General features: G+C 44.6%; 1 protein-coding gene across 1 annotated transcript in view; it reads left to right on the top strand.

Annotated features, from left to right (window-relative positions):
- Nucleotides 1-11,889, top strand: part of LOC115330100 (coagulation factor X-activating enzyme heavy chain-like) — a 46,035-nt gene extending 34,146 nt beyond the window's left edge. Inside the window, exons 12-14 of the mRNA XM_042293243.1 lie at nt 1,518-1,659; nt 5,279-5,386; nt 11,629-11,889. Of these exons, the coding sequence (XP_042149177.1) occupies nt 1,518-1,659; nt 5,279-5,386; nt 11,629-11,889 (511 nt within the window). The remainder of the gene's footprint in view (nt 1-1,517; nt 1,660-5,278; nt 5,387-11,628) is intronic.
- The last annotated feature ends 2,637 nt before the right edge of the window (nt 11,890-14,526 follow it).

Below are 14,526 nucleotides of genomic sequence, written 5' to 3'. Positions count from 1 at the left end.
CCCTCCTCCTCCTCAAGACCTGCGCTCTAATTCGGCGTTACAGGGAGTTGTTAACGGCTTTCACTTTTTCACTCACGAAATATTTAATTAACTTTTTTTATACTTAATTAGCCCACTGATCGTTACGATTAGCCGCGTATACTATGCCCCCTATACTCTGTCCTCCTGGACGTACAACCCACCTGCACAAACCGGATAAGTGTAGCTTCTCGCTTTCCGTTTTTGGTTTGAAGGCGCCTTTAGTCTCGGGCCGGTCATGGGGTTTGTCGACCTACCGGACCAGGGCTGCGCTAGCAGACTATAAATAATATCATTCAGTCGTCTTGTGTTCTTTCCATAACCATGCAAAAAAGTAGTCGCGACAGTTTGTTTGCTGCTCTAACTTAACTCACTGTGAAAATTGTGTCGCAAAAGTGTGAACCTATCAGCGTGTTTTTAATCTTGTTTATCTTGTTTTTGCGATGTTTCTGGAAATACCACGGTAAATTCCTTCAATGCTATACCCCCCGTGAGATGCTGGAGTGATACCGCCAACATGCTGCCCCACTAAAAATTAAAAATAAAATCTTTCAAACCAGTATTCATTATACTGTGAAATGCGGCACTGATACCAAATCGTGTGTCCGCGATCGCTAGCATAGGAAGCCATGTCACGGGCGGGAAAAGGCGCGCCACTCCACGCCACTTAAAAAAATCAAAGCCTGCAAACATTTTCCCCTTCCTCGATGAACTCCGCGATAGGACCCAAGTCCGATGCTGAGCAACCTTCGATGCGTTGATTGTGCGCAAGACCCAGCCCGACGCAGACGTAACGCCGGTCACTAATAATATCAAATGTGCTCACGTGACACCGCGATTAACCGGCACGCTAACCTCTCCTTCCAGGCGTTGACTGCACGACGCAGTTTTAGAGCGAAGGAGGCAACGACGAGAAACTTGTTAACATTTTGAAAATTGGATCTCGTTGGTTTAACAAATACTGTGAGGATGTTATGAACTTCGTCGTCGAAAGCAAAAATTTAGCTCGTAAAACTGTCACTCCGGTCGTGCGAACAAACGCGCACGCCCTCTCACGCTTGTGGAGAAGCATAGGAGAACAGGGTTAAATTTCTGGCTCTGTGCTTGTGTCCTTCGCCTGATCGTTTTCCGAATGAAATGGTGTTACGCCACGCAGGTAGCTTTGTCGCGTCGCAACGACGCCATCTCCGTCGATCAGTAGCGAGCTCCGCTGCATCCTCTCACACTTGAAGCAGACGTACAAGTTTCTCGTCAGCTCAGGGACATGGAGCACGCGCAGCACGCCAGTGGTCGGAGCATGTCTTGCATTTTTGTTGGTCATTGAATATAGACCTTTTGAAAAAAAAAAGAGCGACTGTGGCCAATTCCATTTTCAGTGTTCATTTGCTCGTGTCCCAAAGCGACGAACCTGCGGCTGCTGGGCTGGGACGATCTCACGCTGAGCTGAGGAATTGTAAATACTAAAACGGTGTATAAGTAATGTTAATTTTTTTTTTCAGGACTGTAAGACAGGCTTGCTTTGATATGTCGTCAGCGATATACTACACGATCAACATGACACGACTTCCGGGGGCACACATTACAAAGCAACAATTGTGTGAGAGAACGTACTCAAACTTCGATGGCATGATCGTTCATCCCGTAAGTTCCGCCTCTTTAAGCGAGTCTTCATAAAGCTAAGCTACGCAGAAAACATTACATTAGGGTTCAGCAACCGCGACAAATATATGAAATGTCCCTGAATTTCAAAACATGGTTGACGGGTATTTGTTTTTAAAGCGCCGCTCATAGCCGCACATTTCCGGATTGAGCCGCGTCGCCGTCGCCCTCGGCGTCGGCTTCAGCATCAGCGTCACCACGCGTTGCACTATGAAATGTTTCCCCGCTAAGTTTAGTGGAAAAATTAACGCCACGAGACTTCAACGTCAATTCAGTTTCCCCGCTAAATTTAGCCGGAAACTTTTTGCTAAATTTACCCGCTAGACTTAGTGGGAAAATTTCGCGGTTAAATTTTGAGGGTAAATTTTTGATAAATTTAGCGGGAAATTTAGCGAAAATTTTACGCCAAGTGATAGGAGGGGAGGAGGGGCACACCCTCCCCTCCGTACCCCCCCCCCCTCCTCCTCCTCAAGAGCTGCGCTCTAATTCGGCGTTACAGAGAATCGTAAACGTCGTTCATTTTTTGAAGGGTTGATTCTAGATTATTCTAAGCAAGACGACAGTTATGTCATATCTAAAACACAAGCATTTTATATTGAATACTATTTGGCCGGAGGGGGCTAATGAACTGCCCATGAATCTTTCAACGCTTTTATGCTACTGGTGATAAGATATTTCGATGGCGCAACCTCGCGGGCGCTTTCCTGCGGCATAGCGTGTGATTCATGCGGACGACGGGGTAAGCGCATGCAGAGTGGTTTTGTTAGGTTTGATCTATACCAATTTATAAGTGTTAATTTATAAAAACAAAAGTGCATGGCATTTTTTTAAATGTTTTTTCTTGTATTAGACAACTTTAAATACAATTTTTTTGTTGTTCAAGAACAAGGCTGGATTTTTAGATGACCGCCTGCGCTACTCAGGTCGCAGTGTCTTTGATTCTTATTCTTTAGTATCGGTCGAAAATCTCGTTGGTTTTTTTTTTTGTTTATTGTTTTTTTTTAGTCACCAGCGTGTGAGACTTGCTGTGCAGGTCCGGGCTGTTATTTCGCGTGGCGCCGCCCACTTGGTTTGGTTAATCGAGCTCGTCCATACCGACGCTTCCGTCTATGTGTGATTCGACAGTACATATATTTTATTACTATAGTCGGTTACACGTTACGAACGTAGCGGCAAATGCCCCTCAAAGGGAATCATACATCCATCCGCCACCTCCGCATCCAATAGCGTCCCATCGTTTCCGTGACGTCGCGGCCAACGCGTGAGGCGGGTCTTGCCTTTTGTACTTATTTGCTTTATCTTTCGACTTTGACTTAACATTGTGGAAGCCACGAGAGGGAGATTAGAGTTTTCCCCCTCCGATGGAAACAAATAAGACTTTCGGGGATTAGCTTCCTCCTTCGTTGGATACAAAGGATGCCTTCAGTGGCTCGGTTCCCCTCCAATGAATACAAAGGTCGCTTTCTTAAAAAGTGAGCCCGGAGACAAGTTGGAATTCATTGAAGCGCAACAAGGAGCGTTTCCAGTGAACTTTTCTTTCGACTGCAGAGAGATTTGAAACGGGCCCATCGCGCTTGTGGGAGGAGCTTCTCCTACCTTCTTGACTTGTAACCGACTATAACTAACATTTCTCTTGGAAGGCGATATTGTGTGTGTGTGTGTGTGGGGGGGGGGGGGGTTAGTTACATACAATTTTATCAAAATACACAGATGTAAATACACAAAATAGACATGCATACAAACGGCTGCAAAAAGTAAAACAAAGCACATACAACTCAAGTAAATTCGTCAAATAAGGAAGAAAATACCGACTTGTCATGTTTCGCTTTCATGTAAGTCCAGCTTTAGCAAACTCAAAAGTTTCGTCATAGGTCGAAACCACAGAGTCAAGGAGTGTATTTCACTGATTTATGGTAGTTGTTGCATCGCGTTGCATTGTGGTAAAGTACTGGATATTCTATTTTTATTATCGAGCGCTTTAGTACTTGACAAGCGAATAGCTGACCACCACCACCAAATAAACACAACTTGTGAAACAGGTTTTGCCGCGCTACCCAAACTACGAACGAAGCGATCTGACGGACCGAAAATTATGCGTCCCCTCCCCGGTATCACCTACCTGCACGTCACAGACGATGATGATGGCACCTGGAGAAGCGCCCCTACAGTTCGCGCACGCCACCGATATCTGGACAGTTACATGGATTCTCTTGGTGGATTTCATACAAAACATGCTCTGGACCTATTCAACACTTCACATTACGTTCGACCCCAGACAAGGCTACGATCCAATGTACCCAATCCAGCAGCGCCAAAAGTGCACCGTCATGGCGCTCGTCGTCTTTGAGCGTTTATTGTCACTTGCAGAACTAATCACGCGCACTAGAAAGCGCAGGATCACGCAGCATTCACAATGCGTGATTGGTTCTGCCGGTGGTAGCATACCCACAAACACAACAAGAGTCATGAGGCGCACTCCTGGCGCTGACTCATTCGCTCCATCGGATTATAGCGTTGGCATGTGGTCATACTTGATGTTGAACGGAGTATAATACCATAACATTTGTCCATTCGGCTCTAAATTTACTTCTATTACTAAATATTGATGTCGAACGATCGGTGATACTTGTTGCTGTACTCAGGCGTGACTTCCCGAAATACATTTTGTCCTTTTCCCCATTCAGAGTAACTCAATATTGTGTAGAAATGGGTACAAGCCCTACGAAATGTAGGGCTTGTACTCGAGCAAGCTTACAGCAAACAACATGAAAGCGAATAACTGAAATGCAGGCTCCCTTGGTGATTTTTTTTTTCGCCGAAAACTCTTTTGGATTTTATTTTTTCGGGAACTAGCATGTGTGCCAGTCCGTTTTTGTTTTCTTCCCGCTCTGGAGCAAATTGTGGACGCTCTTTATGGAATTGGGGAAGTTTCAATGTGTCCTGATGCATACGTGTGTTTGTTAGAACTGCAGCTTCTGGGATTCAGAAGAAGCTTACAAATCACTTCTGCAGCACGTTAAGCCTATCTAATTCAGGGTGAAGGGACCTTGTTATGTTTATTCGAAAAATAAGGAACCACGTGGGCAGATTTATGCTACACGCAACACGCAACTGACAGAGTCAGACATATAAAGTTTTGAAAGCTGCCATCACTTTGGTCGACTATATAAGCAGGGACAATCGCAAAATTGCCAATATAATTATCCCGTACACAATGGTTGTCCTCCTAGGAAGCCAGATGGATGCCATCTTGCAATTGTACCAATAATCGTTTCAAAACTCACACAGGTCACAATCTCTTCAGCAGTGTTTCACCAGGCTTAAAACACTATTTTTTTATTTAGGGTAAGTGTACTTTGACGGAAAAGCAGTTTTGCTATATTGGTACCAAACTGTGCAGTGTGGCATGCTGAGGCCAGGACCTTTATTCCTTCATTACTATTAAAATGCCCGACCTTTCTCTACATTGTACGGCAAATAATCTCTTACGTTGATTTATTTTTACAATATTTCACGTTGTGCAGCGAGAGATGCTGAATGAAACCATCACAGTGCGATTCTGTAACGCTGCCGCCACATTGTCAATTACTCTTATCCACAGGAATCCCTGAATGCCTCAGATTGCAGTATATGGTGCTGTCCTCATAATTACAACCACCGATGTCTACGAGCTCATCTTACGGATGGAATGGAATGTCAACGAGGATTTGTAAGGGCCCTTTTTAATTTGTATTCTGGAGACTTCCCGTGAGAGACATTTGATGAAAAGACATTTCAGTTCACTAGAATTCGCTTGTTGAAATATGTATGGGTTAGCATCGGCTGTGGTGAAAGAAAAGCGGCTAGTCACGTAATAACAGAATTATTAACCCTGTCTTTTTATCATAGAATCATTCAGATACTGTTAAAGTTTTTGTTTTTTTATAAAATTGTAAACACGTTGTGCAGGTTATTTTGTCTATTAAATTAGCAGAGGTAATTATATAGCTGAAGGGCACATAGGTTGCGTCGGTATCATTAACTAGCCTTGCGAGGCATTTTTCAATAATATCATTAATATATCGTTTCCACACATCCCCCGAGGTTGAGTTATTACTGTAGTTCGTAAGATTACACTTGCTGCACCCGCCTCGGAGTATGACGCAATGCACTGGTTCAACAACACGTTGACGCTTATTGACTGTTATGGCCGCGCGCCTGACCCAAAAAGGCCCGGTGCACACTCTGCGCCGGCCTTTTATGAGTGGTGGAGGGCAACGCGCCTTGCCGATTGCATGTAGCTACTAGCGGTCGAAAGGACGGGACATGATTTAACATGCGGGCAACCTGGCCAAACGCTGTGTATCACCAGCTTGCCCACGAGGTATAATGATCAAGGTTGTTGAATTTTAAGAATCAATAGATGGGCAGATGCTAGGTGACTTTTATTGGGGCGCTGGTTGATCCTACTGATTGTAATAGTCATGTCTCGTTAATACGGACCCCGCAAATATGAACACCCCACTATATTAGCACCACATTCGGGGACAAACTGGGAAAACACGTGCATTTTTGTCTCGTTAATATGGACAACTCACATTATGGATGATTTTTACGGGTACGGAGGTGTCCATATTAACGAAACATGACTGCATACGCACCTGTTATGTAACAAGCGCATGTACACCAACGCTTCGAACGCGTTTTAGTCGGTTCGCAATAATTGATGTGTTAGGATTTCGCGCTGCGATTTAATACAGATGCATGCTGCTATGTGGTAGAATCTTGGAGTAAACATATAAAGGACTCCATTTAAAAAAAAAATGTAGAGGTTCGGGCAGTCTGGGGGGGGCATTCGCAGCCGATGTCATGAACATGCTCTCCTAGTTGCATGTGCCTGAAACAGATGTCGGAAACGTCGTTGGTGCGCCAGCGCCGTGCTTAGCAGACGATCTTACGAATGTCTTCACTATACCAGCGCACATTTGTTTTATGTACAATTTTGAGAGTGTGACAATTAATTAATTTAAGAGAAGCCTTAATAAGCGTGCAGGCTTTTAAATCCTTCATGGCTTTACATTTTTGATACAGAATTAATCGTTCAAGGCATAAAGTTAATAGGATAATCTACACCCCTTTGCAAAGGACACTTTAGCCCTGTTGTGCAATTGGACCCTCTCAGCCATTCAAAGCCCTACAGCTCATCAAGCCCTTCAGCCCTTCAAACCTCTTCAGCTCTTCAACCCCCCAGACACCCAAATTACTCGGAACCATAGAACAAAATTCAGTTTAAAGAGTTACGGGAAGTCTATTTTTGACATTGGGTTTTATACGCACAATATAACTGAAAAAGACGATAAGAACCAGCGCGTACTCAAACCCGAGCGCCAGCAGCTGTAGACAAAAGCAATCAAACCAAATAGGAACAACTGAATTATTTATCACAAAAATATATTTATAAGTACTCATAATGCACTGGGTAAATTCTTGAGATGTACGGTAGTTCAATAGAGTCAAGCAGGTTTACCACACGCACAGATACTCTCATTCAGTAGGACGTTTAGCGAAAACCACGAACGCCAAATCAACGTCCACCGCCGTTGAGAAATTCTGAGCATGGTGAACGTGTCGTCCCGGCTGCCGTCACGGTGTCGTCCCCGGCTTCTTTTTCACTCGCTGGACAAGTTTCTGAAGCCGGAACGGACGAAGAGGCGCAAAAAACAGGGCACTGAGATACCTTTTCCTTGACCCGCACACTGAGCTGCTCTATAAGATATGTCCCACGCATGGTACTGGAAGACAACACTGAGGGTCCGCTCGTTGCTTTCGCCCAGTACAGACTGGCCAAGCGGCTTCCCCGACGCACGTATCCTAGAGGGTTACATGACCTCTCCCACAGTCACGTGAAAACGATTTTGATGGGTGCTGTGCTTCCACAGAAAAAAATGTAAGACAATCCACAGGCCTCCCAAAAACTATGAAGGGTCATTATACACATATTAGAAATTCTTAAAGGCTCCTTCAGGCCCCTAAGACAACTTGAAAGAACATATCAAACTCTAAAAAAAAGATGTAAAGGTACGGCAAAACATTTCAGAAATCATGGTGGACCCCATAAATGGTTTTTCGATTGGGGAGGGAAAAGCCCCATGCGAACGGCGGGGCGTAGACGCGGACATCGGCGGTCGCGACGAACCCCACTGGCGACGCTTTAATATGAAGAAAAAAGCAGCAAAACAACACATGTAAGGTCTCTACCCGTTTACTTTTTAGCTTACTTTGCAGGAAAACAACGAAAGCTCGCATTGCGTAAAATTAAATAAAGTTGACAAGCGCTCGTGCAACTTCAGCCCTCCGCGGTAAAACGAACACTCTTAGCATTTCGTCTGCTTTCTTTCTCCGCTGTTCAGTTGTTCTCTTTCTCGTTCTTCCTCTCGGAGCCGGCGATGTCATCGCCAAGGATTTGCCGCGTTCCACTCTCGTTTTAAGTGCGAAACACATGCACGACGAAACCGTCCGATCCGACGTGCGGACTGCCGGAATGACCTTGGGGGGAGAGGGTTTTCGTAGCATCGGAGGGCGTTGAAAACCCTCGCCTCCGACCGTCGTATTACCTGATCGGACGTGGATCAAACGGTTTTGTCGTACATGTGTTTCGCGCTTTAGCCCCCTGGATTGAGGCACCGCACACGTAATCTTGATGATGACGACGATTTTAAGACTACTCCCTTTGAAACAAGCGGTTGCAAAACAATTTGTTCATATCGAGCCAAGATGAAAATAAAATAGTTCTAGAAACAAAACACATATATTGAAACTCCTCCTGCGTTCTTCGCCACCAATTCTCCAACCTCCTATTAGTTTTTGTCTGCCGCTTCTCAGCACTCTTCCCGTTGCTCCGTTCCCACAGCGACGCGCGTTGCGTTCGCACTTTGGACGTTAGCTGCAGCGGCCCTGCCCGCACTCGAAGTCTTATGTAGCGTCATCTGTCGGCAGCACACACGACTAGGCGAGCACGGTCATTTCATCGTGTCCGAATGCCTTCATCGCAGAATGCCTAAAACAGCTTTTTATTATTATTACAATTTAACGAGGTAATCTTGTCCCTTAATAAATCTGCCGAGCCGCAACTTTGTAGTAAATACGTTAACGAGGTATTCTAGTTAACGACATCATCTAGTCCGTTAATATAGCCACCGAGCCGCACATCTGTAGTAAATCGCACAGTGATACGTTGAGAAACCGATTTTCGGACCGTGTAACCTGATTTCGAAGCGTTAATGTACACGAACGCTGTCGAAGAAGCGCATAAATACAAAATGTTGTAACCTCTTCGCTTATTTCGTATTCAATCAACAGGCAATTTGAGTACTTAATAAATAATCTTACAAACTTTTACTGCGCTATGAGTCAATTTAGATCACCTATTTGGTAATGATGGGGACAAACACCATTTGCTAGTTGTTCTATAAACTCTCAAACTTTGCCAACAAACTAGCTATATATAAGTTTCATTTTTGTCCAAACAGATTTCTTAAAAAAGAGCAGTGAATGTTACATTGATGCGTATTCGGCCAGTGAGGTATAAGGCCAAGGGAAAATATTATAAGGGCTAATCACTACAACCCAAATAACTGTTTAAAATGTGTTAATTAACTTTTTATAATTAGGCAGACACTAGAGGTCCTCTGACGCCACCCTCTGGTGTCTGCGATTATTCCGAGGTAATCTGTTATGTATTAAGTTGTATGGAGTCGCCATCCAGCAAATACACAGTAGACCGCGCCACTCTGCGGAGCACGGCGGGTCATGTTTGGGAGCGCTCGCACTCATGGACGTTGCACTGTCAAGCCGTCCATCCTTGTTCTGTAACCGTACCTCTTTTTGCTTAGAGAATGTTATGTGCTCGTGTAGTAATTATGTCGCGACCAGGATCTCACATAATTTATCTTTGATGCCAATTTTAATAGAGAAATCGGCCGCTCATGAATTTAATCTTTGATTTTGTTAGGATGCTTAGATCCCATAGATTAAGTAATGACCATAAATAGATAAATAGACTATCACAGAAAGTAGTTTAGTGCCCTGTTAAGTCCAGGCGGAGCCGAGGCTGCGAGCTGATGGATCCAGTCAGACAACGTCAAGAGCTTACCAACACATAGTTCGTTATGTCCATGTGAGTGTTCTATCATCGCTGAACTAATCATAAACAAAGAGCTCATTACCTCGTAGCGTCGGCTGCGGCTGGGTATTTCTCGAAATGATCACGTACGCGCTGATTTTGGCGTGTGGCGCTTTGAAAGCCCTAGACAGCGTTCAAGAGGCCCGGTAACGACCTTTCATTGGTTTTTAACTTGCACCGAACCTGAGCGCATTGAACGTAGTAACTTAGTGAACTTTTTCCTTTTTTCGAATTTCACTTTATTTTAAAAGTTAGAGGCATATTAAAATTACAAAAACAAGCAAACAATAACATCCTTTGTGACATCCTTGGTTCTCTGTCCCCACTTTCCCTCCTCCGTGGACCGCGGTGACCGAGGAATGTGGGGAGGGAGGGGAAGACGGAGAAAGGAGGTGAGGCTGAGGAGAGAGAGATGCCCGGGAACGAGGCAGCTTTCCCTCCTCGGCTGACCAGGACCAACAACGTCACGATTTCGTCACATGCCGCGCGCGTTCGACACAGCGGACCGCCCCCGTAGAAGGAGGAGGTTTCCGCGTCGTCTGGTTAAAATATGACGAACTGATATTTAGTCATTGTCTCTGTGCCCTGACTTGCCCGAACCACAAGAGAAGTGGAAACCGAATAAAAAAAAGGTAGACGCTTAGATAGGATTGAAGGGCCCCTTTATTACTTGGTCACTGCTTGCGGGGAATGACAGGATTTTAGGTTATTTTTTAAGTACCATTGGAGTACAAGCGCAGACTTTCTTTGTAAGATTTATGCGACGAGAGGGGTTAGCGCTTGAAAAAGTCAGAGTAATTTGAGAGCTACAATAGCGGAAGTGGACTTGGACATTCCCGTCGCCTCACACCTCCTGAAACGGTTCCTGTACACGCGCAGTAAACACATCAGCTGGAGGAAAACATACTTATTTATAAAAATGGGTCTGATGCAATACTTTTTTTTTATTTCGACCATGGTATAAGATATAAATACAGGGTGTCCCAGGTAACTTACACCAAATAAAAAATAAAAAAAACAAACAAGCACTCTGAAAAGGGAAACCAACCGTATATTGCAAATACACGAAAGAATAAAAGCACAGAAGACGGGGACGGAAAGAGGAGTTCTGTTTCCGCCCCGTCCTCTATGTTTTAATCCTTTCATTTACTCGTATCTAATTCACCAACACAATACTTTTCAATTAATATTGCAACTGTATGTTATCAAGCACCTTACAAAGGTGCAAGCGTTTTTTCACTGTGCCCAGTCATTTAAATTGGTAATACTAATTTGCTAATTTTTTTTTAATTATTTGTTTATGGGTCGAGGTATGAATGGGATAATTGTAGAGCACATCGATAAACACAAAAATTAAGGTGTTTGCTACATGACACGGTTTGCGCGCTTCTTAGCGCTTGAAAGGGTCAGAATCAGTCTAAAATGAAACCCCACGAAATATTCAAATTCAGTTTGTCGCTTTTTGGTTGGTTCCATTGAAATGTGGCATCGGCTGCGGTCGGCCTTAAAGTGAATCGGAGTAGAGCGATGCGGCTCTCTCGCCTTCCGCTTCAGGAAAGACGATGGTGTCCTTTTACCTTTCGTTAGGCGACTCAGTGGGTGCCGGTAACAAATGGTGATCCTATTCCCACGCTTCAATATGAGTTGCGTTACGTCAGTCATCAGCCTAAATAGTTTAACCCTCCTGTGCAGAGTTTAACGGAAGCGAGAATCCAGGCGAGAGCGAAGCAGGTCGAAATGAAGTCACTCGAGTTAAGATTTCAAAACTACAACATGTTTTGATGTTCCAGCACTGCGTCAAACACCGATGCGTTAAGAAGACGACGTACCAGCCACCCAGGCCAGCGCCGCCTACCCGTTATACAACCCGGTCAACGACAACCACCACGACACGGAGGACACGGAGAACTTGGTGGCCGTATTGGCATAACATGAGACAAGACAAAACAAACCCCGACTCGAAGAAAACCCATCACTCGAGGATGGACTCAGTACAGGGCAAGGTGACTGATTCGCTCGTGAAGACGGCCAGGGCTACGTTCCCGCATTAATTTAACTGCGCCGAATCTCAGACAGAGCCACCCCGCTCGAGGACACTCACGAAGATAGTCAAATTCACCTGCCTGAACTACGACCGCGAAAATGCAAGAAATAAAGTGATAGCTGGAGCGCCAGTCTAGTAACTATATGGTCTGTTTTACTTGGTTGATTTTGATTTCCGATAACAATACCCGACAACGATAGGATGCATGCGCAAGAGCGCTTTGTAATTGAAGTTACCGGAAGGATCTGCTGAAACGCCCTACTACTTCAGCACTATACTATGTTTCACTTTACGATGTACCACAACGGTGGCTATGAAGCACCGGCGGCAATCCATAGCGCGGAGTGGGTCACGTGACCTTCCGAATAGGTGGATCGACGCTTTGTGAGAGGTCACGTGGTACACGGAGATCGCTGGATTGGCAGACATTGCTCGAAATGTCCGCTGCGGCAGACAGTAAGGTTATACGGAGTAGAGAAACGTGCTAAATATAAATTTCATGCATACGGTTCCTGTTATCATTATCTAATCATGTTCAGATATACAATAAACCTCTCTCTTCTTATGCTCGGTTTCATTGGAGAATTAACATTTATGAACTGAAATTATCTGTGCGTTTTCACTCCATACTCTGTGTAGTTATTGGGGACGAGGACAAACCGTGACGCCCCAAGCGGTTAACTTTAGAACTACATGAATGGGGACAACAAATACAATAAATCAGCGCTCGGACGACATAACCGAACGCAGCGTCAGCGTTCGGCTGGAGTTCGTGTTCTCCGGTGACGGGGAGGAGGGCTCTTTTGTTACCACTCCGGCCTTCATGAACAATGCAGGATGCACGGTGCCCAGTTCAGCACAAAAGCCTAAGTCGGTCAAGCTCGCACTCTCTGACAACTGCTTTCGGGATAAATCCGGTACTTAACCTCACTTCGTCGGTTGTTAGAATTTTTTTCATTACACTGTGCCCCGCGTTCTATTGTAGAAGATGACATGGACATGCCCATAAGGCCTGTGGGCATGTATACAGGCCTTGTGTTGAGTAAACACCGAGGTGTGACGAAAGAAGCAGGTCAGAGCTCCTGCCCTATAACGATCTACATCTGCAGCACTGTTAGCGGAGAACCACCTGTTTGTTTGATTGCTAATTTTTATTATAACTTTGAAATTTGCCTCCCTCATGTAATTCCCCTGAACGAGGCCTTTAAGAGTGAAATGATTGAATCAATTATTATTAAAACAATTCGAGAAAAAGTTTAGTCAATTTTATAACATTCGTCGCTGTAAAAAATGGCATAAAAAGTTGCACTTTTGTAGAAAGGTATTGGATCACAGAAGAAATTCGGGATCAAACAAACGATATGCATGCCCATATCACATAGATCTCCCTATGAGTATTGCCGCTTTCCAACGTGGAACCTCCAAGAATTGAGAGGTATTATTTTAGTGTTTTTCGTGTTAAACATGTACGTCCACAAAATCATCCTATTTAAACTATCTAAAACGAACTGGCACCTTTCTTAATATATTCGTAAAAATCGAATTTTGATCTATTCTGTATTATGAATCTTACCAAAAGTGGTCATTCGAGCAGTTCAACTACTCGGTCGTTCTTAAAGGGGTACAAAAACGAAAATTTAAATATTCAAATTTCGTTCGGAAATGAGTCAAACACGCCGGATAATAACCGAAAATGATAATCGCACGCTTGTATTTTGAACGACTGGCTATATTTTTCCTTCCAAACGGTGCACGTGCTCGAGCAAGCGCTCGAAGAGAAGCGAACGGAGAGCGCGATGCGCCATGGGATATCCGGAGCAGTGTTGCGGAGTTGCCACTCCGGAGTTGGAATGATTCCGGAATAATTCCGCATTTTCGCAACCCGGAATGGAATGGGAATGGAATGGCGGCATCATTTAGGGGAATGGAATGGAAATAGAATTAGATGCCTTTGGCCCGGAATGGAATGGGAATGGAATGGGCCAGATTCTTTGTATTTTTTTTTATGTTTAGCTATACCGAGCCAGTCAGGTAGTCGGTTGTTCAGAAATAAAATGAGCAAGAAACTGCGAACCCGCGTAAGGCCCTAACAGACTTATACACAAAAAAATGTAATAAAAAAAACAAGCGTCAAAGCAAAGAACACTGGGGGGAGGGTGGGCGGTGTTTTTCAAAAGTGAAGTTAAGCACATATCCGAATGCGTCTGCGCCTGTAATATTGCACGGCTCAAGGGTACGGCATCAGCCGACGTGAACGTGACCCGCTACTCTGGTCATTCGAAACCCAAGGAGGAGGCCAGATGTGGCCTCGCTGAGCAGACCCAGACTTCGTACATCTGCGACTCGTCTCGAGCGCGCTGTTTCTCGAAAAGCTCGCACCTGTGCCGGCCATCTCAGGTCGCAATCCACGAGGTCTCTGTTTGAATGATGCTAGGCGAAACTTGAAGACTGCCATTCGTGCGTTGGAGGCAAAGAGTCGGCAGGAAGGACCGTCACAATAAGGATGCCACCGTATCGATTTTTCAACCGTTAATGATGATAAGACATGTGCTTCAGTTTTCTCGAAAATTCCAAATGCAACTGCCTGCATGGTCTTCAACGAGCTCACCTACAACGAAAGTATGTATTGTCCTTTCATACAGCA

The sequence above is a fragment of the Ixodes scapularis genome, unplaced genomic scaffold (genome assembly GCF_016920785.2).
Source record: "Ixodes scapularis isolate PalLabHiFi unplaced genomic scaffold, ASM1692078v2 PGA_scaffold4__175_contigs__length_147842914, whole genome shotgun sequence".
Lineage (NCBI taxonomy): Eukaryota > Metazoa > Arthropoda > Arachnida > Ixodida > Ixodidae > Ixodes > Ixodes scapularis.
The sequence above is the reverse complement of the archived record's forward strand: the minus strand, read 5'-3'. Positions and strand labels throughout refer to the sequence as shown.